This window comes from Nematolebias whitei, chromosome 16 (assembly GCF_014905685.2).
Source record: "Nematolebias whitei isolate Nwh7 chromosome 16, NemWhi1, whole genome shotgun sequence".
Lineage (NCBI taxonomy): Eukaryota > Metazoa > Chordata > Actinopteri > Cyprinodontiformes > Rivulidae > Nematolebias > Nematolebias whitei.
The window spans coordinates 15,258,601-15,285,735 of NC_056513.1; the positions used below are offsets into that span (position 1 = coordinate 15,258,601).

General features: G+C 39.2%; 1 protein-coding gene across 2 annotated transcripts in view; it reads right to left on the reverse strand.

The window, feature by feature from the left end:
• LOC119422362 (protein kinase C beta type) overlaps window positions 1-27,135 on the reverse strand; it is a 60,566-nt gene that overhangs the window by 19,431 nt on the left and 14,000 nt on the right. For both annotated transcript variants that reach the window (XM_037689723.1, XM_037689722.1), the window contains exons 3-4: window positions 9,752-9,834; window positions 8,579-8,690 (exon numbers count right to left, since the gene is read on the reverse strand). In XM_037689723.1, coding sequence (XP_037545651.1) covers window positions 8,579-8,690; window positions 9,752-9,834 — 195 coding nt within the window. The remainder of the gene's footprint in view (window positions 1-8,578; window positions 8,691-9,751; window positions 9,835-27,135) is intronic.

The following is a 27,135-nucleotide window of genomic DNA, read 5'->3' on the forward strand; positions in this document are numbered from 1 at the left end:
GTGAAACTTGAACTTGGGACTACTGTATCCGTACTTCACGGTTGTTCTCTTATCGCGGGGGGCATGGTCCCCTAAACCCTGTGATAAACGAGGGACTACTGTAGTACTGCCATGGTAACCATGGACTCTGGTTCTTTGCTAGCACAGTTTTCAGCAGCAGCAATATGGGTGTACATGGTACATAGAGTTAGGCCTTTTGCAATAAATAATAAATCAATTAATTGCATTGGCTTTACCGTTTCTTCGTTTATCTCTCTTTCTGAAGACACTGGATGACAAAAAGCTCAACTCCGGTGCTCTTCACTGACCCCTAGCCTTCTCTTTTGTCTTTAAAATCCATTTAACCGTCCAAAATCGCGGTTTTGGATCGTTAAATGCAGCTAAGCTGAGAAGCTGCGATACGAGCTAAGCTAACAGGCCGACCTCAGGAAAAAAACTTTCGTCTTGTCGAAGCTCCAAAATTCTTGGGTGAAACCCGTGCCTTCGTGTAAAAAGTTTTTTCTGCAAAAAGAAGCTGAGAACTTGTTTACAGATTTTTTTTTATTAAAAGCTTTGTGTGGCAAATGCTATGCTAAAGAGCTCAAACCACACGGAGCGGCCGCCATTTTGAGAACCAAAGAGCGACAGCCCATGTCACGTCAAGGGGCCTCCCTCCCATTTTTTAAAGAGACACGCTGCTCACGCCCTCACTAGCCATCCTTCAATTCAAAATTCAGTCTTATACTGCCATCTGGTGGTTGAAAAAAAGGTACTACATGCAAAACAAATTAACAAACGTTTCTTCTTAAATTTGACAATAATTATTAATTATTGTCAAATTTCAAACAATATTATCGTTTATCGCAATAATTTCTGAGCCATTTAATCGCCCAGCAAAATTTGTTATTGTGACAGGCCTACATTAAGTATATCTGTACTGTGTGTTTGGCTCTAACGTTTTGGACAGGTACTGTGAACTGATGACTAATATAACAGTAACAGCTGATCATCGCTCACAGGGCGAGTTATGCACCAAACTGTGACTTAGGCGGACTGTTACAAGCCCAAGCAGCAACAAGCTGTAGTTCTTCCACCGCAACTTGAGGGTCCTCCAACATCAAAATATTTCTACTAGAATAATTATGCAATGTGCAACATTTGTGTTAATGTTATTTAAAAAGCATTAGCATGGACTGCTATTATATTCGTGAAAAAAAGTTGTTTTACAGCAGCACTTTGATCTTAGTCCTGCCAAACTAGTCATTATCTTGTCAGTCAAGTCAGAATTAAACTTCATTTCTCCAAAAAAAAAAAACCACATCTAAAACAAGATAATGTTAACAACCTTCTCACAAAACCCTTCTTCAAAAGCTCTGAATTATCCCTTTAAGTAATTATAGACATGTGAACACGTACAAACAGAGGCAAAAATGAACAGTTACATTAAAGTTTGACTCAGCACACATGTGCTAAATCTATTTAAGACATTTTTGAAAGGGGTTCACTGAAGTGCAGTTTTAATCAGTAAGTCAGCGAGTCTTTAAAACGGAAGAGATTGAACAAAGAATAGCACAAAACAAATGAATGTGCAGCCTTGTATTTTAATTGTGCAGATACCATCGTTCTGGAAACGCAGCAGGACCAATGAGAATTTTGTAAACAAAAATTGCAAGAAAAACATTTATATTTAAAAAAATTGTCAGAATGTAAGGATGATTACAGAAACAGCAAAATGGTTAAACTTTCAGCTAAATGTTGAAGTTGTGTAAAACTTCTTCTGCAAAATAAATAAATAAATATAATGGTGCATTATTATTTTACTATTATAAAGTTTATTCATTTTTTTAAACAAATCAATTTTATATACAATAAGAATGATATCTAACGAAACAAACAACCAGCTGGTCCTAAAAGTCTGCACTGACTTTTGATGGTTATAATTAGTAAACAGATAATATCTCAAAGAAGCAGCACACTTTAAGAGAAACCTCACATTTTATATTCTGTCCTAGATTAGGAGCTTTAATTGCAAGACGACTCCGAGCTGGAATGGTCAAGGAAGGATTTGCATCTTGTTTGACTCCAATTCAGGTGAAACAAGTGAAGGAGCCTCCTGTCTCCGCTCCATCTGCTGCACCTTTTGCCTCCATGCACAATCTAATATTAGTTTTCCTTCTTTAAAGGCCTGCTTTATCCGGGTTAGACTCTTTTGAAAAAGATCCTGTGTATTGTTACTTAGTCTGTTTTTGTTTCTGCTTATCTATTGAAAAGTCCAAGAGTTCATATGAGAAAAAAACTAACTAAAACATACAAGAAAAATTAAAGAAAAACTAAATTTTAATCATGTGTTTGTGTAGGGTGATAACAAAAAAAAAACATGTTTACTTTAAGGGTAAAATGAAAGTGAACATCAAATATACATTTTGTGGCGCAGATATTTGTCTGTAGTTTATTGACTGATGCAAAAAAAGCAAAATAAAACTTGTAAATCTGTTGATGTGGGCCAACAGCAACGCTCTATTTGTCCACTAGATGGCAGACGGCAGTGATTTACAAAGCCAATCATTCTGCTCCACTCATCAGTGGGTGGTGTTGTTGCCCTGCAGAGGTGGAGAGTGAGATGTTTATCTCCTGCTGTCTGTTCCTCTGTTGAATTTGATCTCACATCTCCAACAGAGAGATCAACGATCACGTCGTTCATTCATGCAGCTTCAGATAGGCTCCACTCACAAACACTAACTAAAGTTGGCACGCTCTAAAACCAGAAACGCAATTAATAATGAACACAATGACTGGTTTACTAGCTCCTAAAGTGATGACCAGATTTGATGAAACAGGTTTGAACCCAGCTCAGCCCTCTACTAGAGCTTAGTACAAAGAAACGCTGTGTAAAAATAAAACGAGTTTGTTGTAAACCTTGTTTAATTTGATACAACTGAAGCACATAACAAGTACCTGATAAATGTTTGCATTTGTTCTCCCCTATTTGTATTAAAATAGGTTTTAAGGTTTCAACATATTTAATATTATTGGATGCAAATATCTAAACTTTCATCATCCCCAGTTCTTAATTTGAGCCGGATCCTACCGGAACAGGATCCGAAAACTCTCTTATTTTGACATGGTGCGTTCCGGTAACTGTTTGCTTGGATCCGGTAACTCTCAGGTTTAATAATGAACAAATATGACGGCCTTGAACAAATAAAACTTATACTGGATATGCCAAATGAAAATAATTACATAAACACTCATTTTAAACACAACACGACATATGCCCCTTCAAGTGAAGCATTTCCGCCTCTTCCCTTAAAAAAATCTCCACCCCTAAAAGAGTGGTGGGAGGGGGGGGAGTGCCTGGAGGTTTCACATGCGGAGTCAGACAGTGAGTTCAGCAGAGGAGTGGGCTCGAAACCATCAAGTGGGGTGGGGGTGGGGGGGTTGTGAGTGTTTACAAATGTAGGTAAATGTAGATGTTTAACAACCCGTTCGAATACACCGAAATGCGGGAAATCGCATCTACTTTATTCAAAATTTTCTGGGGGAGGACTCCCAGGCCCCGCCCCCACCCAGCCGGTCCACCTTCTATTTGCGTTCCAGCATGGATCGGTTTACAAATTAAGCCCTGTTCTCTTTTAATTGTATTAAAAAAAGGTTTTGGTTTCTACGCATTTAATATTAAGTTAGATGCAAATATCTAAACTTTAATAGCATTGATATGATTGAGGATCACGGCACGGTGGCTCAGTCGGTAGAGTTGTTGCCTCTCAGCGAAAAGGTTGCCGGTTCAAATACCGGTCCGGGGGCCTTTCTGGGTGAAGTTTGTATGTTCTCTCTGTGCATGTGTGGGTTTTCTCCAGGTACTCCGGTTTTCTCCCGCAGACCAAAAACATGCATGTTAGGCTGATTGGTAACTCTAAATTGTCCCTAGGTGTGAGTGAGAGAGTGAATGGTTGTTTGTCTCGTTTGTCTCTATGTGTCCCTGTGATGGACTGGAGACCTGTCCAATGTGTCCCCTGCCTCTCACACTGTGATAGCTGGACATGAACACCAGTGAAAGGAAGAAGTGGGTAAAGATAATGAATGGATGGATGATTGAGAAACTTTATAATGTAGTGTTTATGAATGAATGACAAATAAATCAGTCTTAAAATGAACAACCAGCATCCAGTCACAAAAAAGGGAAATACACCCAAGTGATTTTACATGTCACAACACAAAATATCCTGATATTTATCTGGTCTTGAAATGAGGTAAATCAAATAAGAGTTAGAATAATATGTGCACTCCTACAGTTTTTAATCAAACTAAAATGGCAGAGGACATATATCATCATCCAGGCTGGTGCTGCTGAATAAATGCACCAAATTACCGGATGATCAGCAGGTTTGAGCAGCTTTGTAAAAGCAGAAGTTTGGTCAGTTTGTAGCTCTAACACATGCAGGTGGGTGTTAACGCAGAGCCATGGAGAAAAAAAAACAAACAAAAACAATAAACTCATAAAAGCAACTGTTGCTGCTTGTTCATCTGAAAAGTGTTATAAAGTCATTTCCAAACTGTTTAAAGTTAATAATTGTAGTGGACTAGGCCTACGTCGAAACCCAGTCTAAGGTCAAAACTCTTGACCTTTAGAACCTTGTGGGACAGAAGCTGTCATTTCATGTATTTGAATACATAGATACAGGTTCACCCATCCTGAGACTTTCTTTCTTGAAGATTCAAGTGAAAAGAACACTCTCTTTTTATTATCATTACTATCTTACAAATGTTGATAATCAAAGTGTCTTAGTTCAAACCATTTTAGATGTTGCAGTGAACTAATCAATTTTATTAACTGAGTAATGATTTTTATTCTCATGTTAAAAGCTGTTGCAGAGTAATTATGCATTTTTCTGATTTCTGCTTTTGAATGAGCAAGTGTGTGCGTTTACAAGGTTACAGTCAAACGAAAAACAAGTTGTTATGTTAAAACTGTCATGTTTTAGAATCCTCTCAGACGTAAATAGAGATGTTTTGCACCTGTTTCTTAGGCACGCCAAAACAGAACCCTCTCGGTCTGTGAGAACATTTCTGAGCTGTCCCATAACAATTCTCACTGTCTCTAACCTCTTACGTCACAAAAACACACCCCTTCTGGTCGTTTCTGACCAATGAAAAATCCCAAAAAGTGAACCGGGAAAGAGTCTTTAAAATGTCAGTACTTCCTGGTCTACACGGACTCACAGGTACCCAGAGTGACTTACGACTCACGGAGTTACAGAGTTCACGGAGTTGGAGAGTTGTCAGACTTCTAGAGTTCTGGAGTTCTGATGGAGTGCTGTTGGAGTTCCTGACATGACAACAAAGCTCTTCCGAGTTCCATGGGATTATAACATTTTCCACTGAGGTGAATGTGTGTCGAACAGAGCCTCGCCACTACTTCTGACGAGCTACAGCCATTCTAAGGAGACGCTGGACCGGTAGCGTTAACGGAACACCATATCTGCTGATTATCATCAGAAAGGTAATGGGTCAAGTTTCCTACCAAGCGTACCGAGGCGAGCTGGGCTTCTGATGGAGAGTGTCGGTTCTGGCGAACATTCCTCCCCTCCCATTCAATCTTAACTCCCTCTAAACTTCTTCCCATCTTTAAACTTTTCTATCAAGTAGAAATTCTTCCAGATATTTAGAAATGTCTGTGTAAAATGCTCACCCACATTCATGTGGGCAAAAGATCATAGTTGTACAGTTTTATAAATGTCTGTGGTGCAGCAACGGAAAAATCATGGCCGTATGATTTTTCCTGATTGATTGCTTATATTGTTATTTTCATAATTTGCCAAATTAATGTAAATGTTTGATGTTAAATTTGATTCTGTAAATAAATGACCGCATTCATTTTGATGGGTCAAATTTAAATGACGTCTCACTTTGCATTTCCTTAAATTCAGTGCACGTTTTATTCAGTCCAGAAAAATGAGGAACTCGCGTTAAATGATGAATATATCTCAGCATCTGTTCATCTACATAATCCTACATAAAATGATTTATTCACAAGTGTGAAGCAACTGTTGATGGCTGGCTAGATTAAAAGTTGCCCATTTCTTCAGAAGTAGATGTGAACGTGTTTCCTTTTAAACTCGGACCAAAAATAAACCGACCAGGAACAACAGGCCTCAGCTTGTTATACATTACAGCCAATGGCACGTGCAAAAACTAAACAAGTACAGCTCGTTTTGAAACGGTTGTCACATATAAAGCATCTTTGATTAAAAAAGATCCGAGTACTTTGCTGAAGCTAAACTGGCTAGTTAAGTGTTAAGAGTCAAAAGTGAGGCCTGTGGAGGTTGAGAATGAGCTGAGATGAAATCTGTTTGAAGAACAGGGTGATAATTCAACGCACAGCAGCAAATCTACAAACAAACGTTTAAAAATCAATTAGTTGGAGGTGCTTTAATGACCCAATTAAAGTCCTGACCTCGTCTCGTTAGGAAGCTGCTGCGAGTTGTGAGTAAACATATTCACTTCTAACACTTGAGCGACTTCTGAGAGAGGAGCGAACCAGAATTCCTCCACAACAATGAGGAAAAACAGAGAAGCTGCTAAATGTGGCACTTCAAGCTATTAAACCCTCGAGGTGTGCTTTGTTTTCCACACACAGCACTTCCTCATTTTAGGCTGCTTTTTGTTAATAGATCAGACATCTAAAGTTGTTTTTTGTTGTTTTGATATGTTCTGATATTAAACAAACATGTTGGTGAATTATGTAAAAGAAGTGCATTCATGAACAGGCTGAGTCAAAGTCCATCAAGTGCTGCCCGTTATTAATAGATGCAAAGAGGAAATATAGATAATGACGGTCACGGCTGAATGCAGGTGTGCAGAGATGCACTTCCTGTTTGTGTTGACAAATAGGATGCGCCTGAAGGAATGTCAAAAATCATGCTGGGAATTGGTGCAAGTGATGCATTTGATCTAAATTCAGGCAGAACATATTTGGGTTCGCTGACAAAATATTTAAAGTAATGTGCAAAAAAGAATGCTGGGAAATAAAACACCTGAATATGAGGAACAATCTGAGAATTATAAGACATCAACCATCACCACTTGCTGGTTTGTTTTGGTTTATTACTAAACTTGTTATTTTATGGCATATACTGTGATATTCTATTTTATATCTGATTCAAACTGCAAGATCTTTTCAATTATTACATCTGAGAAGGTGTAAAATGGGTTGCGGCTTGTCTTAAGATGTGATGGTGGGTCCCGAAGCTGGACTAACTGAGAACCACTGTAATATAAAGAGAGCTCAGATGTATTGAAGTGGGATTTTGTGGAAAGGTTATAAACAATTATTATCTTACCAGCTGTAGATTACTCTTTGAACAGCTTCAGTTTGGAAAAACTGAGTTGAATTCTGACAGACTCATTGACTTAACTCCAATCTCAACTGTTCAAAAGCAGTTCAGGCAAATGATGTTTTAGAAAACTTTACATTGCAGTCAGTTTTAAAATTATGTAATTATTCCTTAGATAGTGTATCATTTTTATTGAATGTGCTCCAGGCTACACCAGAAGTGCATGGTGAGACATGCATTTCAACATGGCGACAACGCACTTTGGTCTTAGTGTAGCTTGGAGTACATACATATTTTAAGAGGTGCTAATCTTATATTTTGTACATTTACAGTAATCCCTCGCTATTTTGTGGTTCGACTTTCGCAGATTCGCTCTTTCGACAATTGTCAACTTTAATTTTACATGACTGGGATGATGCGAGATAAAAAGTTAACGGGGAAAAAAAATTCAGACAGGTGCCGCCATTTTGTAGTTTTCTTTCAATAAGCCTATATCGCCAGTTTAAAAGAACTACACTACCCAGAAGCCAACAGTGCTTCCGGACGCTGCTTTCTGCTGAAATGGAGGGAAAGTTTTGCAAAACAAATCTACACTATCTATTGAGATCACAGAACTGGCAGGAAAGTCGCAAATGTTCCTGAGTCTCAATTATCCACGCGCACGTCAACCTGGACGGGTTGGGCTTCGTCGCTGCAGGGTAGGTCTGCAGAACCAGAACAGAGCCCGACTGGAACAGAACTGCTGGTCTGTAGAGCTGGTGAGTAAAATTTTGCAGTACTGTACAGTACATATATGTATGTTGTTAAAATTACGTAGGTTTAAGAGTTCAGAACATTGCAAGAGTGTGGAAAGGGTTTATAAAGCCTTAAATATATATAAATACTAAAATAAATATAGCGTTCCTACTTTGTGGTTTTTCTTCTATACTGGGGGGCTGTGGAACTTAACCCCTGCGATAATCGAGGGACTACTGTACATCAAATTAACGAGGCAGAGCTCAGTTTTAGGCCCATCTGTCCAAAAAAGTTGCACATCTATAATTCTTCTAGTTGACTTTTTGTTAAAATTAGCCAAATTCAAACAAGCAAATGAACTAGTAAATGAGTTTGCAACTTCCTTCAAGGAAAATCTTTGTGATCAATGGTGCACAGTGTTTCAGACCTCAGAACTATTTGAAATGAGACCCCTTAGTCGTCCCTTTGAAGCCACTTCTTCAGTCATGCAACAGTCTAATAAACACAAATGGAGAGGTTCGTGTACTTACGGTCGCATTTCATGCCCTGGTGTATCAGCCCGTACAGGAGGGAGCCACAGTGGTCACAGAAGGTGGGGCTGGAGTAAGTGTGGACCCTAAACTTGTGTTTACTACGAGGATCCTACAGGGAAAAAATAAAATAAAAAACAGAGTGAAGGTACTATTGAAGTCTGTAATAAAACAGACACTTTTACAAGTGTTGCTGCTAGACTCCGATGAGTCAAGACTGCTGTCTGCTCTCCTTTCAAACCTCTGATTTTCATGAGCTGACTCACTAAAGGTACAAGAGCATCTGTGAAAGGATGTTCCACTAGGGAAACACTTTATTTAAATAAAGTAGATATATTAAAAAATACATGTTCAGTACTATATCTGTAGTTGCTACATGTACTTTCCAAACAGAATCCTCTCTGAATATTTTATATTAAAAATGGCTCCCATATTAATTTATTTCTTAGTTTGCATTAAAAACTGTTAACTGTTGTCAAATAAACGCAAACAATTAGAATTAGATTATGTTTGTGTCAACATATTTTACATTTAGCACACAACACAAAGCTATATTTGTAATTCTACTCAGTACAAGAGAGGTGAAAGGTATTTATGATTTTATACTATTTCAATTTTCAGTAAGAAGGAACATTTGGAGTGGAAGAACATGGAAAAGAGGCTGAGGGAAATTAGGGGAAAAAAACAAAAATAGAATATGAAGCTCTTATGATCAAACAAAAACAGTTACCCATTAATAAATGTCGGCATGACTTCAAAAATGTGTGCAACTTAGGAGAAAAGGTATCAGTTCATTAAGCAGAAGCAGCCAGGCAGCACATTTTTTCCTTAACTAATGTCCTGGGGTGATTTGGGGCTGGATGTCAGCAGCAAAGACAAAGTCTACATCCTTGTAAATATAAATGCACACAGTGTGTGTGACTGTGTGTTCATCCAGTGGCATATATGCAAACAAAAAGCCAATGCTGACCTGGCTCATTTCATCATTAACAACCATTTAACTGCAAAACAACCCACATGTATGACTAAACATGCAACCTGAACCCAACTGGAGAGGTCTGTGTCACTGTTAAAGAGACCTTAAAAAATATAAATAAATTATGATAATTTAAAAAAAATCGCCAAGAAAGAAAAATTCAAAAACGAGACAGTTTGTACACTTTCTTTACTTACGTCAGATGCGGGTCCCTTGTCGGCCCCCGGACAGGAAAAAGTGACAAATTCATGACAGCGCTTATGAACCACAAAACAGCACACTGAGGAGGAAGGAAGCAGAAAAAGACACAACTTTTACCTCTGGTTTTATGAAATGCCAAATACAGTAACAAATTAGGGGCACAAACATGTTTAAACGGAGAACTTCTGACACATTCACTTCACACAAATCAACTTTCCTATGCTCAGGCTCATTTTTCGCTCTATGCCTTTTATTTTTTTCCAAAACAGATGACCTTCAATACAGCCCCATCCTGTTTGGTTTCATAATTACACCTAATAACATGATCGGCCAACGGAAACTCCCCACGTCAGTATCTTCAAATGGAAGCAAACTCCACATCAGGTAATTCTTCTGCAAGTTTCTTGTCACGGTTTGACATCACTGAAAGAAGTGGTGACTGAAACAAACACCGTTCTTCTCAACACGACACAGACAAACGCTCTGTTTCAGACGTGCATTGCAGCTCTGAACGAGAAGGAGCTCGGTGAGTGTGTGAACACATCGACAAACTCTAAACAGTGGCAGAGTGTGTGTGTGATATGAAGTTACCACTTCAGACTCTTTCTGCTGAGCGTCTTTCTTCTTGCCTGTATCGATGCTGTGGATGCTTCTAAATATATGTGACACTGATGTCAATATGCTATAAACCAAACACACATGGCTCCACCCCATCTGTGCTCTTTCTGGTGCAAAGGAATCAAATCCCTTCAAATACTTTCTTCATAAATAACTCACGATGAGAACACAGATGAGGTACACACAACAATAAATGGTCAAAAAACAAGCTATGTCATGAAACGGGGTAAAATACTAAAAACTGGAACTGGCATCTGATTTTTGCATTGAACTTAACTGTTTAAAATCCCTTATCCCACTTCAGATCTTTTAAAAGGTGTTCCAGGTTACAGGAGCAGAATAGGAGAAGGCCCTTTTGCCAAGTTCAGTCTGTACTGAGGGGACGCTGCAGGTAATGATGTCTTGAGAGTGCACACTGTAGCTGTACTGACAACGTGGCATGTAGAAGATGTATGAAGGCAACAGACCAAGAAGTGATTTAAAGATGAAAATGTACCAGTGAGAGAGTCTGTGTTAAGTTTGCAATGACAAATTAACCAATGAATACAGGGTGCAGTGATGGGTACGGTAGTTCCAGACAGTTATGAATCTTAGCGCACCGTGATAGACAGCATCCATCAACTGAAAGGTGCTTGTAGGAGCATTCATGTAAATAATGTCACCATAGTCAATGGACAGAAGGAAAGTAGCAGTTACAAAGCATTTCCTAGCATTCAGAGTTAGATAGGATCTATTTCTGAAAAAGAAACATAATTTTACTTTCAATTTCCTTATCAAGTTTTTGACATGAGGCTTAAAAGAGAGATGTGCATCGACCAAGATTCCCAATAATTTGTAGGGATCGACAAACTCTAAAGGAACAACATTCATAGATAAGATAGAAGGAAGGACAGCTGGTACCGACTTCCTGTTTGAAAACAACATTCCTTTGGTTTTATCAGCATTTAGCACCAGTTTGAGATGGAACAAATCTGACTGGATGATGTCAAATACAGAATGTAAAAGCTGGAAAACCTTAGGAACTGATTTAGCTCAACAGTAAACAACAGTGTCGGTGGTATAGAAATGTATGGATGCATCATGAATGATCTGACCTACATTACTTATGTCGATTGTAAAGAGGGTGGGTCCTAAGATTGAGCCTTGTGGTACACCACAGGTGACAGTTAAATAACTGGAAGAAGTACCATTGTGTTGAACACAAACACAACAAGATTTAAAGAATCTCTCATAAAGTAATCATTTCATGCTTACAACTGATTAACTTCTGGAGTCAAAGTCAAGATGTCCACTGCCAAGTCAACATTTGCCACCACAAAAATTGCTACATTTCAATCAGATTTTGCAGAAATTAAAGCTCAAATGTGGTGTGGTAGTGGCTGAAAGTCATCCCCAATAAATACTCTGAGCGCTAACAGATTGTGTGAGATCTTTGTGTAAAACCATGGCACGCAAATTAAGTTTTGTTTTCAGTTTTATGAAAGTAAATGAAACAAAGCTAAAACTTTATAAACACAGGTGTCATTAATACGGTTTTCTAAGCCAATTTTGTTTTCCAATTTTTTAGTCTGATTCCAGTTAACCCTCTTGTTTTGGCATGCTCTAACCAGCCAAATCTGACTTCTACAGGAAATATAGACTATTTTACCCCACTAAGGTCTGGTTGAATTAAAAATTTGACTGTGTAGTTATAATTAAACTTTTACAGTAAAAAAAAAAAAAGTTTAAAGTTTCTCTAAAACGGAACCAGATTACAGTTATTTTCTTTCTGTCACTGGAAATGATCGCCTCCTGAATATAAAACAGATAATTTTATAAATAAAGTGGCTGTGGCTGAGTGGTTAGAGCAGTCGTTCTCCAATGGGAGAGTTGAGGGTTCGATTCCTCCACTATGCAGTCACATGTTGAAGAGTCCCTGAGCATGACGCTGAACCCCTCATTGCCTCCGATGTGTGTCCCATCTTTGTATGAACGTGATCTAAATAAGCATTGATTAGTCTCTACAGAATGATTTGTTCTGATTAGTTTTGCAGAGATCTAGAAGAGTGCTGTGTGAAAGTGTGTGTGGAGGTAAACGAGAACACAGATTGTGTTGTAAAGCACTTATCTTGATTAGATAGAAAGGCGCTAGAGTACAGTCCATTTACCATAAAATCCAACTGAAAAGGAATTACATCATAACTTTTTTTAACTAGAAATTAGGGATGAATGATACTGGATTATCGGCCAATATCTGATATGCTATGTCAAAACTCATTTGTCCGATCACCGATAACCGATACCAATACCGATAACTTTTATTTTTTTTCTCTAGACCTACTTACAGAGACTACATAGCTTTTTCTGCTGTATAATTAAAATACTACATTATTCGTCGTGGTCTTTGTCAATTTGGTCTGCTAACAAATGCAGATTCCAAAAAGTGGGCTGAAAATGATGCAACACTTCAACTTGGATTATGTTTAATGTCAAATTTATTCATGACATTTACTCTCTCTCTAACACAACGACAACACTCGAACAGTCATACAAAAACAGATATATAAATATATATATATATATATAAACAGTGCCTTTTATATCAGTGAGTTATTTTGACGCAATGACCGACGCCCGATATTTTTAATTTATCGCTAATATGGGCCGAAACAGATACCATGCCGATAATATTGTGCATTCATACTAGAACTGTAAAAATATTTTTTTTAACCTTTAATTCTCTATACACCTCAAAGCATAAAAAAAAAAAAATCACAGCTCCAAACAAACACTACAAGTCATCATTTTAAAGCAAATCCAACATATCTGATAATATGTTGGGTGGGAAAAAGCTACGATCGTGTCTGATGAGTTAGACTGGTAATTCATTTAATAACTTTATTGTTCCTGTATGTGAAACACATCACAGCCACAGAATCTTAACAGTTAAACTACAATTTATTTAAAATATAAAAGGCATTTCTCTTTTGTTCAGACTTAGAGAAAATGAATCATGCCTTCAGCTGCAGCAGCCTTTATTTTGCTGCAGCTGCTGCTCTCTCGTTTACAACTCGTCTGAAATGCTGCTGCTTAACTCCTGACAGGTGAGACGTAAGCAACACGGCCTCTCACGTGTCCTGGCTTCTCTGCACTGGTTTCCAGTTCATTACAGGTTTCAGTGAGGTTTTTATCGCATGCTTTAAAGTCACCGAACAGGTCCACTCCTTCCTGCCTGCCAGAGGTTTTCACTTGGTCCAAAAAGGTGACTGAGGTCAGGATGACCTGAGGAGATCAGGCTTTTGCTGTAGATGCACATAAACTCTGGAACAACTTTCCCTTTAAGACATCACCAACACTTCAAAACCTGCATAAAGACTCATTTTTACTCCTTGGCATTAAAACCACACTGAGTTATGAAGTCTTTTTTTTTTTTTTTTGATATTGCATTGTGTTTTATTCCAACTGTATTTTATTATTGCACTTACATTTATTTATTTTTGTCTTTTTCATTTGCATGTTTCTGAACCTTTAGTGTGTGCAGCAACTCCTGTTATTTCAAGGATTCAAGGATTTTTTTATTGTCATACCAGCTCACATTTGCATGTTTGTGGTCCGAAATTCAGACTCAGGTCCCAGATCAAGAAACCTAACAATTAAATAAATAAATAAATACAAAAGAGTATAAGTATATACATAATAAATAAAGTTTAAAAATGTACGATGAAGCTGAATTAAGTGCAGCTCAATTTCAGCAATCTGACAGCTGCAGGGAAGAAACGGTTTCTGATCCTGGTGGACTTGCTTTGAATGCTCCTCAGCCGCCTGCCTGAGGGGAGAGGCTGGAACAGACTGTGTGCAGGATGAGTGGAGTCCTTCATGATGCGGAGCGCCCTCCCCCTGCATCGTGAAGTGTAGAGGTCCAAGGTGGTGGGAAGGCTGCTTCCCATCATTTAAATGTGCTTATATGTAAACTGGACTTTAAATTTATTAACAAAGAATATTTAGGTCTCACAATGTAGGCTAGACTTTAATACAACCCTGATTTAACTTGAAGCTTGTACTATAAAGAATAACCTAGAGGCTATTGAGCTGTCGAGTAGAAAATTTATGTTTCCTTTTTGTAGCTTCTTCTACTTTTGTGCCCAAGTTGACTTTCAACATCTTACAGGTTTTACAAATTGATAGCCAAGTCTTCTTAACTCCACAAAACATTATGTGAATTAGCCTTTTAGAGAAAAATTAATCAGATTTTTTTTTCTGCGTTGGTTGGTCAAGCCTTTCAAGCTGAACATTTGGCTGATTCCAGGCTGAGCAATCAGTGCAAAGCTGTTTGGACACTTAATATTTGAACGACAGGTTAAATCCACAAAATAATAACTAATGAATAGAAATGTGTAATAAACTACATAAAGATAAATACACCTGATCAAGAGCTGCATGATGGTGGTCTAGCCTCTTATTACAGCTGTACTCCAACAGAAAATAAGGTGCTGATTCAAACCACTTCCACTCTACACTGACTCGCAACAACTAAAGATGAAGTTAAGACTCGCTTAGTTCACATTTCCATCAGGCATCATAAAAACGTTAACATGTCGTAACTTGAGCCAGTTCCTCAGAAAATACACAAACGCACACAGGGTGACATTACGCCGCTCTATCCTTAATTATTCACCTTCTCATAATAGTTTCACGAGGTGCTGTGGCGACCGCGGGCACTTTCCACAGGTTTCATGAAGTTAAGTAACAGAGACCTCGTGTGTTTCTGAACGTCTGGGCTGAAAACCAAATATCGTGACCAGGTGAAAATCAATCACAGCACTAACTTGGGGTGAAGTTTGCCATTTGCCAGCAAGCTGGTTTGACTCTGCTCAAATGAAGCCCTGCGCAATGCAAATGAGCTGAAAGGTTGTGAGAAGTGACTAAAATAGCAAAGACAACAACAAAAAAAAAGCAAGACGACAAAAGAGAGGAAGTCGGGCCAAAAAGGGACAGTAAAATAGAAGAAGTCTGTCGACATTTAAGACAAAAAGAAGTTGAAATGAGAATGATTTAGGGGAAATGGTGAAATTCTGACTGAAAAAGAGATTCAACTTGTTCGAAAAAGGTTCAGAATCAATCGGATGATTTGAGATTGAATCAGGTTTAGATTTGAGAAGAGATGAAAGCTTCTTTATGCCAGCATGTTATTGTGGCACAAGTGAGAGATTCAGGACTGCAGTTTTCCTATGACGGTCCTTGTAGGGGCAGATTTAGGAATTTGTGTACGTGTGTGTGTGTGTAGGGATGTGGGCACAGCTGGGTTTGAGGCGATCTGAGGGGGTGGAAATTTGTTTGTGTTTGCAGCATGTCAGAGAAAACGGAGAGAGGAGCCGAAAACAGTGAAAACTACAGTATCACTTTAAAGCCCTTTGCATACAAATTTGTCTTTCACACACAAAATATTAGTGAAAGTACACACATGTACACACAGCACTGAAAGACAGGCCTGGTGACCTGGCGAGGAGGTCTTTGCTCTGTTGCCTAGCAACCGGGCTGAGCCCTACAGTCCAGGCAACGCTTGACGCCCCGTTTTGTCTGAATGACAGCGTTAACTACAAATCAGCTCAAATCAACCCCCCCTCGCCCAAAAAAAGACCCACCAGGATAACAGCAGGCGGACAGTTTCACATCAACAGGAGGACTGCTGGGAAATTCCTCCATCTTGGATGATTACCAGTATACACTTGGCTGACAGAGACACGCTCATGATCATAATTCAAGCCTCAACTTGCCTGAATACACAGAGGTTGCTGCTACTGAACGGCTCCTGGAGCAGCATTCACGTCATTTTATTCTGTTTACAAGCAGCTTTTACAACCCCCCTTTGGAAAACTGTTAGAACACCCACCCCAGCAAATCTTTATTACATGTTATAATAAAATCTGATCGATAAAATACAAAAATCTGTTTATTTTAAAGAAACTGCAAAGCAATAATTTAAATAAGATTTGATTTATAAGTTCACTCTGTCGACACAGTAAATTCATTTTGAGCACACTATTAGCTCAGGAATGCATATCGCCCGACGTTTTGCATGACAATAATTTAAGCAAAGATGTGCAGCGTGTAGAGCTCAGAGAATGTGTTGTGAACTACTCCCAGCAAAAACCACAACAAATTTTAGCTCAATATCTGTAAAAATAACCATTTTAACCATTTTTGTGTTTGCCAAGGTCAACTTGCTGCGGTGATAATCATTTGTAGATGGTTATGAAGCGATTACTTGCTGAGAGTGTCATTCAAATTCCACCACATACCATATTTTTTGGCCTATAAGTCACAGTTTTTTGCATAATTTGCACGCACTGCCACTTATAGGCCAAAATGACGTATTTATGGATTTTCCCCCCATATTTATGACCGTTTTCATTTATTCTAACTGGAAGAAAAAAAAGAGCAGTACCAGTTTCAGCCACTTGATGGCAGCAGAGTAGTAGTAGCAATAAGGCATGCCGTTGTAATAGTAATAAGTAAATGTGGCTATAATAACAAATTCTAAAAAGTTCAAGACAAAAACAACTGGACTTTATTTATTATACTTTACACTTTCTTGTTTTTGTCTTGAACTTATTTGAATTTACCATGTCCTGAATGACTGAGAATCTTCACTAGCTATTAATGACACAATCGGCTTTCCATAGCCTGCCACCTTCGTTCTGCTCGCTGCTTGGAACGATCGTCAAACCAGCTGCACCGCCCCGGCGAAATGCAGCTAATTTGACCATTGAAGTGCATTTATTAAGTAAACGTTCAACTGAGACACACCTTTGCTATAATTTCGAGCAAACAAATCATTGTTTTAAGTGCTTTTCTTGTTAAATTTCGAAGAAACGAGCAGCGTTCCTTCTTTTTTTTTTCCGCCCTCTGTGTGCTCCCGGAGCACCGAGGCAGCGAATATGTTTGAAATACAGCTGATTTGACCGTTAAAGTCATTTTATTAAGCAAACGTACAAACAGCGCACTCCCATAGTGGAAAAAAAACCCAGTTTGCTGGTGATAAGGCCCGCCCTCTCCTAAACCGTCTTAGACTAATTAAGCTAAGAAGAACGAAGCTAAGGTAAATTAATGTATCTTAAGCCCTTGACTGTTATTGCCAGTATCACACAGCCCTCTGTGACTAGCAAGTGGCCATCAGGGCACTAACGATCAATTGTTAGGTTGATGGTCTTCCAACATGTGAGCAGCTGGTTTTGGTTGTCAGCAACAAACTGGTTGATCCACTCTGAGAAGGTGCTATTTAAGAGACTGAGCTGAAAACAGCACCTCAGACTGAGGAAGTCTTTCGGATGAAAGACGAAACGTTTCTACTTTTTGTTGTTGTTGTTGTTGTTGTTGTTTTGCTTTGTTTTGATTTTTGAATGTCCAGAGGACCAGATTTAACTTTTTTAGGTAGCAGTTGTTGTTTCTTCTTTACTTTTAAACTCATGCCCAAAGAAACAAACCTGCTCGGCTTTTCACTGAATCATTAAGCAGACTTTGTATTTTGCCAGAGCAAAGATGTAAACACTGATAAATCTGAATCCAATCCAAAATTGCATCCATTTACAGCTGCTTTGGTGCTTCAGCACAAATCGCTTCCCCTCCCTACTGTCAACTGTAAATAAGACACTGACTGCTCGTAACTGCTCCACACAACCCCACTTCAAGAATGAAAAACAAAACAGATTAATCTGAACCCCACGTGCCCAGCTCAGTGAACAAGAAGGGACAAAAGGGAAAATTGCACTTATGTTAAACTAGACAATTTTCACATGAACCAGTCTGAAGTAAAACCAGGACTGAAATAGGCTTTACTAATGACATCATTGGGCTGTTTTAGGTGCAGATCCTTAATTATTGTAATTGCCTTTGCTGTTAAACTGTGCGTTGTGCACGAAGATCTACTTAAAGGTTTGCCCTGCTTGAACGTTTGATCCATTTCATTCTTCCATCCGTTCATTGCCTCCGTGCACATTTGTCGGTCTGTTATCTCAAACCATAAAATGAATATTAATTAAACTCTCAGGAAGGAATTATTGGATTCACATCCATTAAAGTCATCCTAAAGAGGCCACCACAGTAAATTAAATAAAAAGGGCTATAACTCAGTCATGTTTGCAGACATACAGCTTGAATGGGGTGTGGTAGTAGCTGAGAGTCATGCCCAACATATACTCCAACCACTGACAAATCATGAGACATATTTGTTTAAAAGTTTGGCATGCAAGCTGACGGGCGACAGGCATTCTTTCGAGGAATGATAGTTTTATTTATATACAATTCTGCATTTTACTGTATATTCTGTGTGTTGATATATATTCTACTACAGTATTTTATTCTGTATTATTACTTTAATGTACAGGTCTGCTATGGCAACCAAGTTACAAATATTAAAAGGCATCTGTCCTTCCATCTATGTACTGCAAAAACTAGACTCTGTGCCTTGTAGCACAAGAACAAACATAATTCACAGAAGTTTTTAAGTTGATCTACTCTAACCCGAATCTTTCTAAAATGAATAAATTATATATTTTTTAAAAAGTTGAACTCCCAGACCTTTCTGTGTAGAGTTTGCATTTCTTCTACAGTACTCCGACTTCCCTTACAATTCAAAAACATGGAAGGTTAGGTGACCTGGACCCCTGCTTCTCAACCTGAAGGTAGACACCAGCTCCTGTGAACTCCAACAGAAAGAAGCAGATCCAGAAAATAACTGAGATGAAAAGGAATTAGCATTATCACTATTAAAACAATGTTTTCAGTTTGTCTGTAGGGTAGAGCAGAAAATATAATTTGAACAAACACTTTGGATTAAAAAAAGGCTAAAATCTTAAGCACCATTATTTAGTGGCAAACTGATTAGACGTGCTAGGCCTTCAGTTAGGATGTAACTAGCTCTTGATGTGGGGGCCGGCCCTCCTCAGCTGCGGCTCCCTGCTGCTCTGCCCTTTGGGCTGGGGCCGGCCTGTGGTCGCTGTCAGGTAGATGGTGCATGCGGTCGGCCCGACAGAGATTCTGTCGGGCTATCCGTGTGTGCCTGTTGGTTGCTCAGGTTGGGTTTTTGGTGGTCCCCCCTCTCTTGGATCAATTTGGGCCCCACATTTGGTGTGGGGCCCACTCCCCCCGGTCGTGCCCCCCTTTGGCGGGGGACCCCCTTGCAGCCGGTGCATTGGTGGCTCTCGGTGTCTGGGCTGGGTGGTGGGGTGCACGTCGGTCTGCCCTGGTTGCTGCCTGGCGGGGCCTGGGTGCCCTGGCTCTGTCGGGGCTCTGCCGGGGGGTGGTATGGCCTCGGGGCTCGGTGTCCATGGCCGGATCTACTTGTGGGGGGCATGGGTCGCCGGCCGGACCTGTGGGCTCGTCGCTGCAGCTTCCTGGAGGCTCTGCATTGTGGTGGCTGGGGTCACCCGGTTCTTTCCTCTGCTCCTCTCTGGGGGGGTGCGGTTCTCCCTGTTGGGAGACTCCTGGGGCTCCGGGCCTGTGGGCCGCTGTGTGTCTGTGGCTCCGGTCCTCCCTATGTTGCCATTGTGTCCTGGGGGGACGGGTCTGTGGGCCCCCGCGTCCACTATTGGGCATTCTTTTGGAGAAATCTGGTGGTGGCAGGCGTGCTTGCGCGGGTGTTTGGATTCAGGTGCTTTGACAGATGCACGCTAGGTTGGGTAGTGGTGGAAGCTAGATGATTCATTGTGCGATGTCGAATGTTTCATGGTGATATTGTGGGTGGCATTGTGCTGTGCATGTTGTTTTGTCGTGGTGGTCTCTCGTTTGATCTATTTCTCTTTTATTATTTAATTATTATTCTTTCTTCTCTTTCTTTAAAAAAAAAAAAAATTGAGCGATGATGATAAGTTCATTGAAACACTTCACAATGTTTCTACACTTAAACTGAGCTAAAAAAAAAAAAAAAAAAAAAAGGATGTAATATTGTTTCATCCTAATAAATACCGATAAGCGATTACTGGTACATCACTTTGCTTTCAGTTTGGCAATTCAGCGACTGGCTGACTGGAAGGGCGTCTCCTCTTTTTATCCATCAAATATGACGTCTAAATTATAGTGTCGTTCCTTTTATAGTCACAACAACCTGAACACAAATACCAACCCAACACTAAACAGAAAAAAACAACGGGGTCAACCCATCTGAACACAGAAGCTGAAAAAGTCCACCCATTTCCGTCCCAAGACTACCCCAAAGACCCGGCGGCTCGCGTATAATTTCAATATTTCTCACTGAAATTTGACAGGAACCCACAGAACTTACTGTTTCTGTAAAATGTCATCATGTAATGAAACCAAAATCTAATTTTTGATTTTTAACCTTTTTTTTTTTTTTGAAGACTGACTACAATTTCTGTGTAGATTTTTGAATTTACAGGTTGCAACTGTATGCATCACAAATTTTCAATTATCGTGAACTAATTCAATGATTAGTTCATTTTCCTGTCAGTTATGAAACATACTCATTCTAGAGAGACTCTGAGTTCAGCCTTTTCTGATGACAGTGAAGTCCTAACAGCGAGAGCTCCTTCTGAATCTGCCTGGAGACACATTTTTAAAACAATTTGATTGGACAACTATATTTTCATGAATTAAAAAGTAATCTTTTAAACGTTAATGGTTAAAACCCCATTTTTCAACTGGGTGACTGTATTTAAGTGTTTATATGATTTTAGTTTGCACAAACTCATTAGTTGGTACACACTTCTTACACTTCTTTTGTGTTTCCATCAAGGATTTTAGTTCTGCAGCGACAGAGCTTAAATGGGGGGTTCCGCAGGGGTCCATCCTGGGTCCCCTCCTATTCTCTTTATACCTGCTGCCACTTGGTGTTATTTTCCAGAAACACAACATACCCTTTCACTTCTATGCCGATGACTGTCAAATTTACTTCCCCCTAAGACACAATGGTACATGCTCTATTCAACCTCTGCTCAACTGCCTGGCTGACATCAGGGACTGGATGGTTTTAAATTTCTTAAGTTTCATTGAAAAGAAGTCTGAAGTCATGTTGTTCCCTCCCAATGACACAATCACAAACCATTGCATCGACCTTTCCACTCTAACCCTGTCAGAAAAACAAAGAGTCACTAATCTGGGAGTGATAATGGACCCTTCCCTGAAACTGAACAATCATGTAAACATGATTGTTAAATCATGTTTCTTCCAACTGAGGCAGCTGTCTAAACTGAAGCCCATATTGTCCAAAAATAACCTGGAGACAGTAATACATGCATTCATTACATCTAGGCTTGATTACTGAAATTCGCTCCTGTTTGGTATCAGTCAGACCTCCATTGCACGACTACAACTGGTCCAGAATGCAGCAGCTCGATTTTTAACCAGTACAGGCAAAAGAGAGCACATTACACCAGTTTTGGCCTCACTGCACTGGCTACCGGTTCACCTTCGAATCCAGTTCAAAATACTCCTGTATGTCTACAAATCGCTGAACAGTTTCGCCCCACCCCCCACCCCCTACCCCATCCCTCTGATTTGCTACAACCGTATGTCCCTCCACGTTCCCTGAGGTCAGCGGACCAGTTGCTCCTCGCAGTTCCAGGAACTCGTCTTAAGCGCAGAGGTGACAGGGCCTTCTCTGTAGCAGGACCAAGACTTTGGAACGAGTTACCTCTGCTTGTCAGACTGGCCCCCTCCCTCTCGGTTTTCAAATCCCATTTAAAAACCCACTACTATTCAGTAGCTTTCAACACCAGAGGATCTGTGTTTTGTACCTGTATGCTCCACACTGGTTTGTCGTCATATTTATTATCTGCATCGTTTTTATGTCTATATTCTGATTTACTTCATTTTGTATATTGCTTTGTGTGTTGTCTGTTGTTCTGTCTGTACAGAACTTTGGTTGGCCTTGTCGCTGTTTTAAGTGCTCTATAAATAAAATGGTATGGTATGGTATGGTATGGTATGGGTAGACGGGGTGCCTGAGGCTGCAGCCTCATGAGAGGCGCTGCTTTTTTCCGTTAGATGAGGAAAAGGGAACACAAGGAAAGAGGAAGTAAAAAAAAAAAAAAAAAAAAAAAAATCATATCTCAGTTGCAAACAAACCTCAGCACAAAAAAGACAGATGACATAATAAGATGTATGTGGAGCGGGTGAGGGTGAAGTGTGTGTGTGTGTGTGGGGGGGGGGGGGTTCGCTCCTAGTACAGGCTGCCCAAGAGTGCGTCTCTGCCCATGTCCATGTTGTTTGATTGTGTTTATTTGGACGGGCTGTACTGAAATGAAATTTCATTGTGCTTCTGTGCAATGACAATGAAGCTGATCCTGATTCTGAAATCAGAGATATCAGGCAGTTTGCGTCGCCTATTTGTGATGAAGCTTTAAAAGGCAAATATCAGTCACACACCTGCAGCTATGAAGATAAATCTGTCTCAAAAGTAGTACAACATTCACAAATGCATGAACAGTTTTTCTAATGTACTCATTTCAGTTTGCATGAGAGGAAATATTCTGTGCATTCAAACTGTCAAATCCACGTGCACAAATCACCTGCCTGTGAATGTGACTTTTGAGCCTCTATCGCTCCAGATTCACAAAGATAATGCTGCATTCAAGGCTGGTGGAAAGCTGAGACATATGAGCCTTACCAGATTTACTGAGTTATTTAGAAAAGACACATTTGTAACTTGGCACAGTAGCTCATAACCCCTATATTAAAACACATGCACTTACATTTACATCACTGGGTTCTAAAAATGTTCATTAGGGGAACTGTATGGTTAAAAAAAACAACCTATCTTCATCTTGAAAAAATTTATGAAAAAAAAAAAGTACTGGAAAGATATATTTTCTTGGTAGTTTTCCACAAGAAGAATACCCTAACCACATGTGGTCTTTATGTCACCAAAGTCCACAAAGTTAACATTGTCTTCTTGTGAAAAAACATATTTTTAGTATTTTTTTTTTTTTAGCAGAGGATACTGAAAATATTTTTTTCCTGTTTTACAAGCAGAAGAATAACCTAATCATTTTTAATGTTTATTTCAGCAATACAGTCCACAAAAATAACATTTACTTCTTGCTTTTGTATTGAACGCTTTTTGAATTTACTTCTTGTGGAAAAACTAGCAGGCACTTCCGAGGAAGAAAATACCAGAAAATATATATTAAGTTAAACATAGGGTTTATAAGCTATTGTGCCAAGTTAGAAATGTATTTTCCTAATAACTCAGTAAATCTGGTAAGCCTCAGATGTCCCAGCTTTTCACCAGTCTTGAACGCAGCATTGCCTTTGTGAATCTGGAGCAGCAAGAAAGTCTCCAAAGTCACATTCACAGGCAGCTGATCCGTGCGCTTGTGTTGACCGATTTGTCCACAGCAGGTGATTTGTGCACGTGTATTGCATGCACAGAATATTCCTTCTTGTGCAAATTGAAATGTGAGCATTAGAAAAACTGTTCATGCATCTGTGAATCTTGCAGTGAGCTTTGTGGATCTTATTGTACGCGCACAAATCACTTGTGCCAATACTTTTGAGACTGATTCATCTTCATTTAAAGCCATTCAAAATGATCTTACTGCATGAGGAAACAAACTATTTCAGTTGATGTTGTCTTGTCTCCTCAGGAACAAAAACTCATTTATATCAGGGGCTTAGAGACAAGTTATTAAAACCAATTCAAACTTTATAACCACAGGTTTAACATTCTTAAGTCTTATTTTGTCCATTTACAAATGAGAAGTAAAGCTGGATCTGAACTAAAAGTTGCAACAGAGCAAAGTTCTGACAACAGACATTTCCCTGTAGAACGTTGGAGAAATTCATCCTAACTTTTTGATAGAACGATGGAGATTTACCTGTTCATATGAGAATCAAAACTAAGCCTCTACAGGTACTTTGACACTGTTTCAGTCCTCAGCTGAAACTTGTAAACACAGACCAGTTTGACGAGCAATGTCGGTAAAGCATTAGTTGATTAATTCGTTCGCATCACATGGGAAACTGCTTAAATGGATTATGTAGAACCTCTGAAGCAGAGTTCTGTGTAAAGGTTGTAAACACCAATTGTTGTAGACAGCTCTTTGAACAACCTCAGTTTGAAAAAATAAAGTTTAATTTTACCCATTAGCTTACAGTCCGAGTGAAGTCAAGCTCAAAAAGGTTTACGGCCATTCTAAAACAACTCCAATGTCTTTTGTTTCAATTTGTGTCCTCGTAACAGATTAAAAATGTATAATAAATGCTATCTATAATCTTTGAGTTGTGATTGTAATGGGACATTAACTCGAGATTAATACAAATTAAAAATGATCAATCGGATTATCTTCTGTGTGACTTAACTTTCAAATCACATTACCGTATTTTTATGACTATAAGGCGCATTAATCGAAACTAAATAGTCAGATAAGTCAAACTTTATTCAACTCATTCACAATAACTACATAAAATCGGTTCGAAGTCAGTAAGCACAGCCAGAATTAATACATGAGGCGCACCGGATTATAAGGATCTCTGTAGATTTTTGAAAAATTAACGGATGTTAAGTGTGCCTTATAGACCGAAAAATATGATATATCAAGCCCTAAATGTAAGATGCATTTTTGAAATAGTGTGCACACTGGTATGGGGCTACGTTTAAAATATTTGATAGTTTTGCTGCTTATGTTCAAGAAATGTCAAAAATGGGACAAAGAAGAAGAAAAAAATAATGTGCAATATAGGAATATATCAAATATAGCTAACGGTCCTTTTATGAAAACATACATAATGATGCCCATCGGTATTAAAAATAAAATAAACGCAATGAAAAATGAAGAAAAAAAAACTTTTTTTTCCCCACTTGGCCAGTCTGTATTCATTAGACATAAAATTACGATGCCTTATTGTACAAAGAAACTCTTTCGACCTAAACGTGAAAACATTGAGTATTTTCTTGACACATTTGATTTCATGTGTTCTGATTGTCGTAAGGCGTTAATTTAACAGGCACGGCTGACCTCACACTAACACAGCCATTATATAAAATGTACGTGAAGCTTCAGTGAATTCTGCATTACGTAAAAATATAAAAAAGGTTCACATCCACACTGATGGGCAACACTCCTCATCTTCACCTTCTGGCCAATAAGACTGCAAACTGAAGCAGAATAATTGGCAACTATTACTTCCCTTTAGTGTGTTTTTCTGTAATGGGCTTCACAATTTGTTAGCAAATAAGAAATAAGGCCGTACCCGGACTGAATGTGTCCCACCTGAACATGTGCCACTTGGCTGACAGAGGTCCCACCAGTCAGATGTACTGAGAGGTCATGTAGCTTCATTCTCTCTTCCATCTCCCCGAGCACAAAGTGAGATCTGAACATGATGGCAGCACACTCAGGGGCTGAGGTGGAGACACAAGACGCAGCTGAACAGATGTCCCGAGTTAGCCTTGCAGTAACCACGCAGAATTTTTGCATTGCACGAACCTGAAACTGTATGTTCTCATACAGAGACACTTATGGTCTTCAATTTATGATGCTCCCCTAACAGATCAATTCTATGATGGTAAATTTGTTGCAAATGTCTGAACTACTGTGTTCACTGTAGAACATTTTTAGAAAATAGTTCCTTAAAATCTTAAAATAACTCGTTTCTTTCATTCTAGACTTTAAAACAAGGTCATATATTTATAAAAGACAAAACTCTATTTGCGTTTTTTTAAAGTTGACTGATCAGCCGACTGCAATTTTACAATTTTTTTAAACTGTGGGCAGCACAACTGTTAGACTTGAAACTATGTTCTTGTGTCAATCTTCCCATAACAGGACAGCTTTCATTGTGGCAGGAAAGATAAAGGAAGTAGCTCACTGGGCTGAAACTGCTGGGAGACTAGTTGGTAAACGGTATTTGCAAGGGAATCTTCAGTTTCTCAAAACGTTTGCAAAAGTTTCTAATTTCCTTGCGTGACTCAAAGAGAATTGAAATCTTCTAAAATTTTGAACGAGTTAAATAAATTTGTGTGACGAATTTTCTCTGAAAATAGTCATCATGGGAGTTCTGAACCCTTATAGTGTCGCGGGTCATCTAAACCTGCCTCAAGACCTTTAGAGCTGTATTTTAACACCTGCACAGGCCCCTATTAGAAAATATGTCCAGGTCTAAAAACAAGCTCATTATACATAAAGTGTCAAAAGTGTACTCTTGTAGATTAAATCGTAAATATGCATGTGGCTGCCAAGTTGGGAACAAAGTGGTCTGAGCAGAATACGATACTGCTGAAAGTGGGCAACAAAATAATGAGGAAGACTTGGAATGCAGTTTTTGCTCCCATTTTTCATGGGCTGAACTTAAAGATCTAAGACTTTTGCTGTGTACACAATAGGTCTTTTTGTCAAAAACCAGTCAGTTTCTAGTGTGACCAACATGTGCCTCACATAGTGAAACACATCTCCTTCACATAGAGTTGATCAGGTTGTTGATTGTGGCCTGTGGAATGTTGGTCCACTCCTCTTCAATGGTTGCTGGATATTGTCAGGAACTGGAACATGCTGTTGTATACGCCGATCCAGAGCATCCTGGAAATGCTCTATGGGTGACATGTCTGGTGAATATACTGGCCACGCAAGAACTGGGATGTTTTCAGCTTCCAGGAATTGTGTACAGACCCTTGCAACATGGGGCCGTGCATTATCATGATGCAACATGAGGTGATGATTGTGGATGAATGGCACAACAATAGTCCTCAGGATCTTGCCATAGTATCTCTGTGCATTCAAAATTCCATCAATAAAATGCACCTGTGTTCATCGTCCATAACATGCGCCTG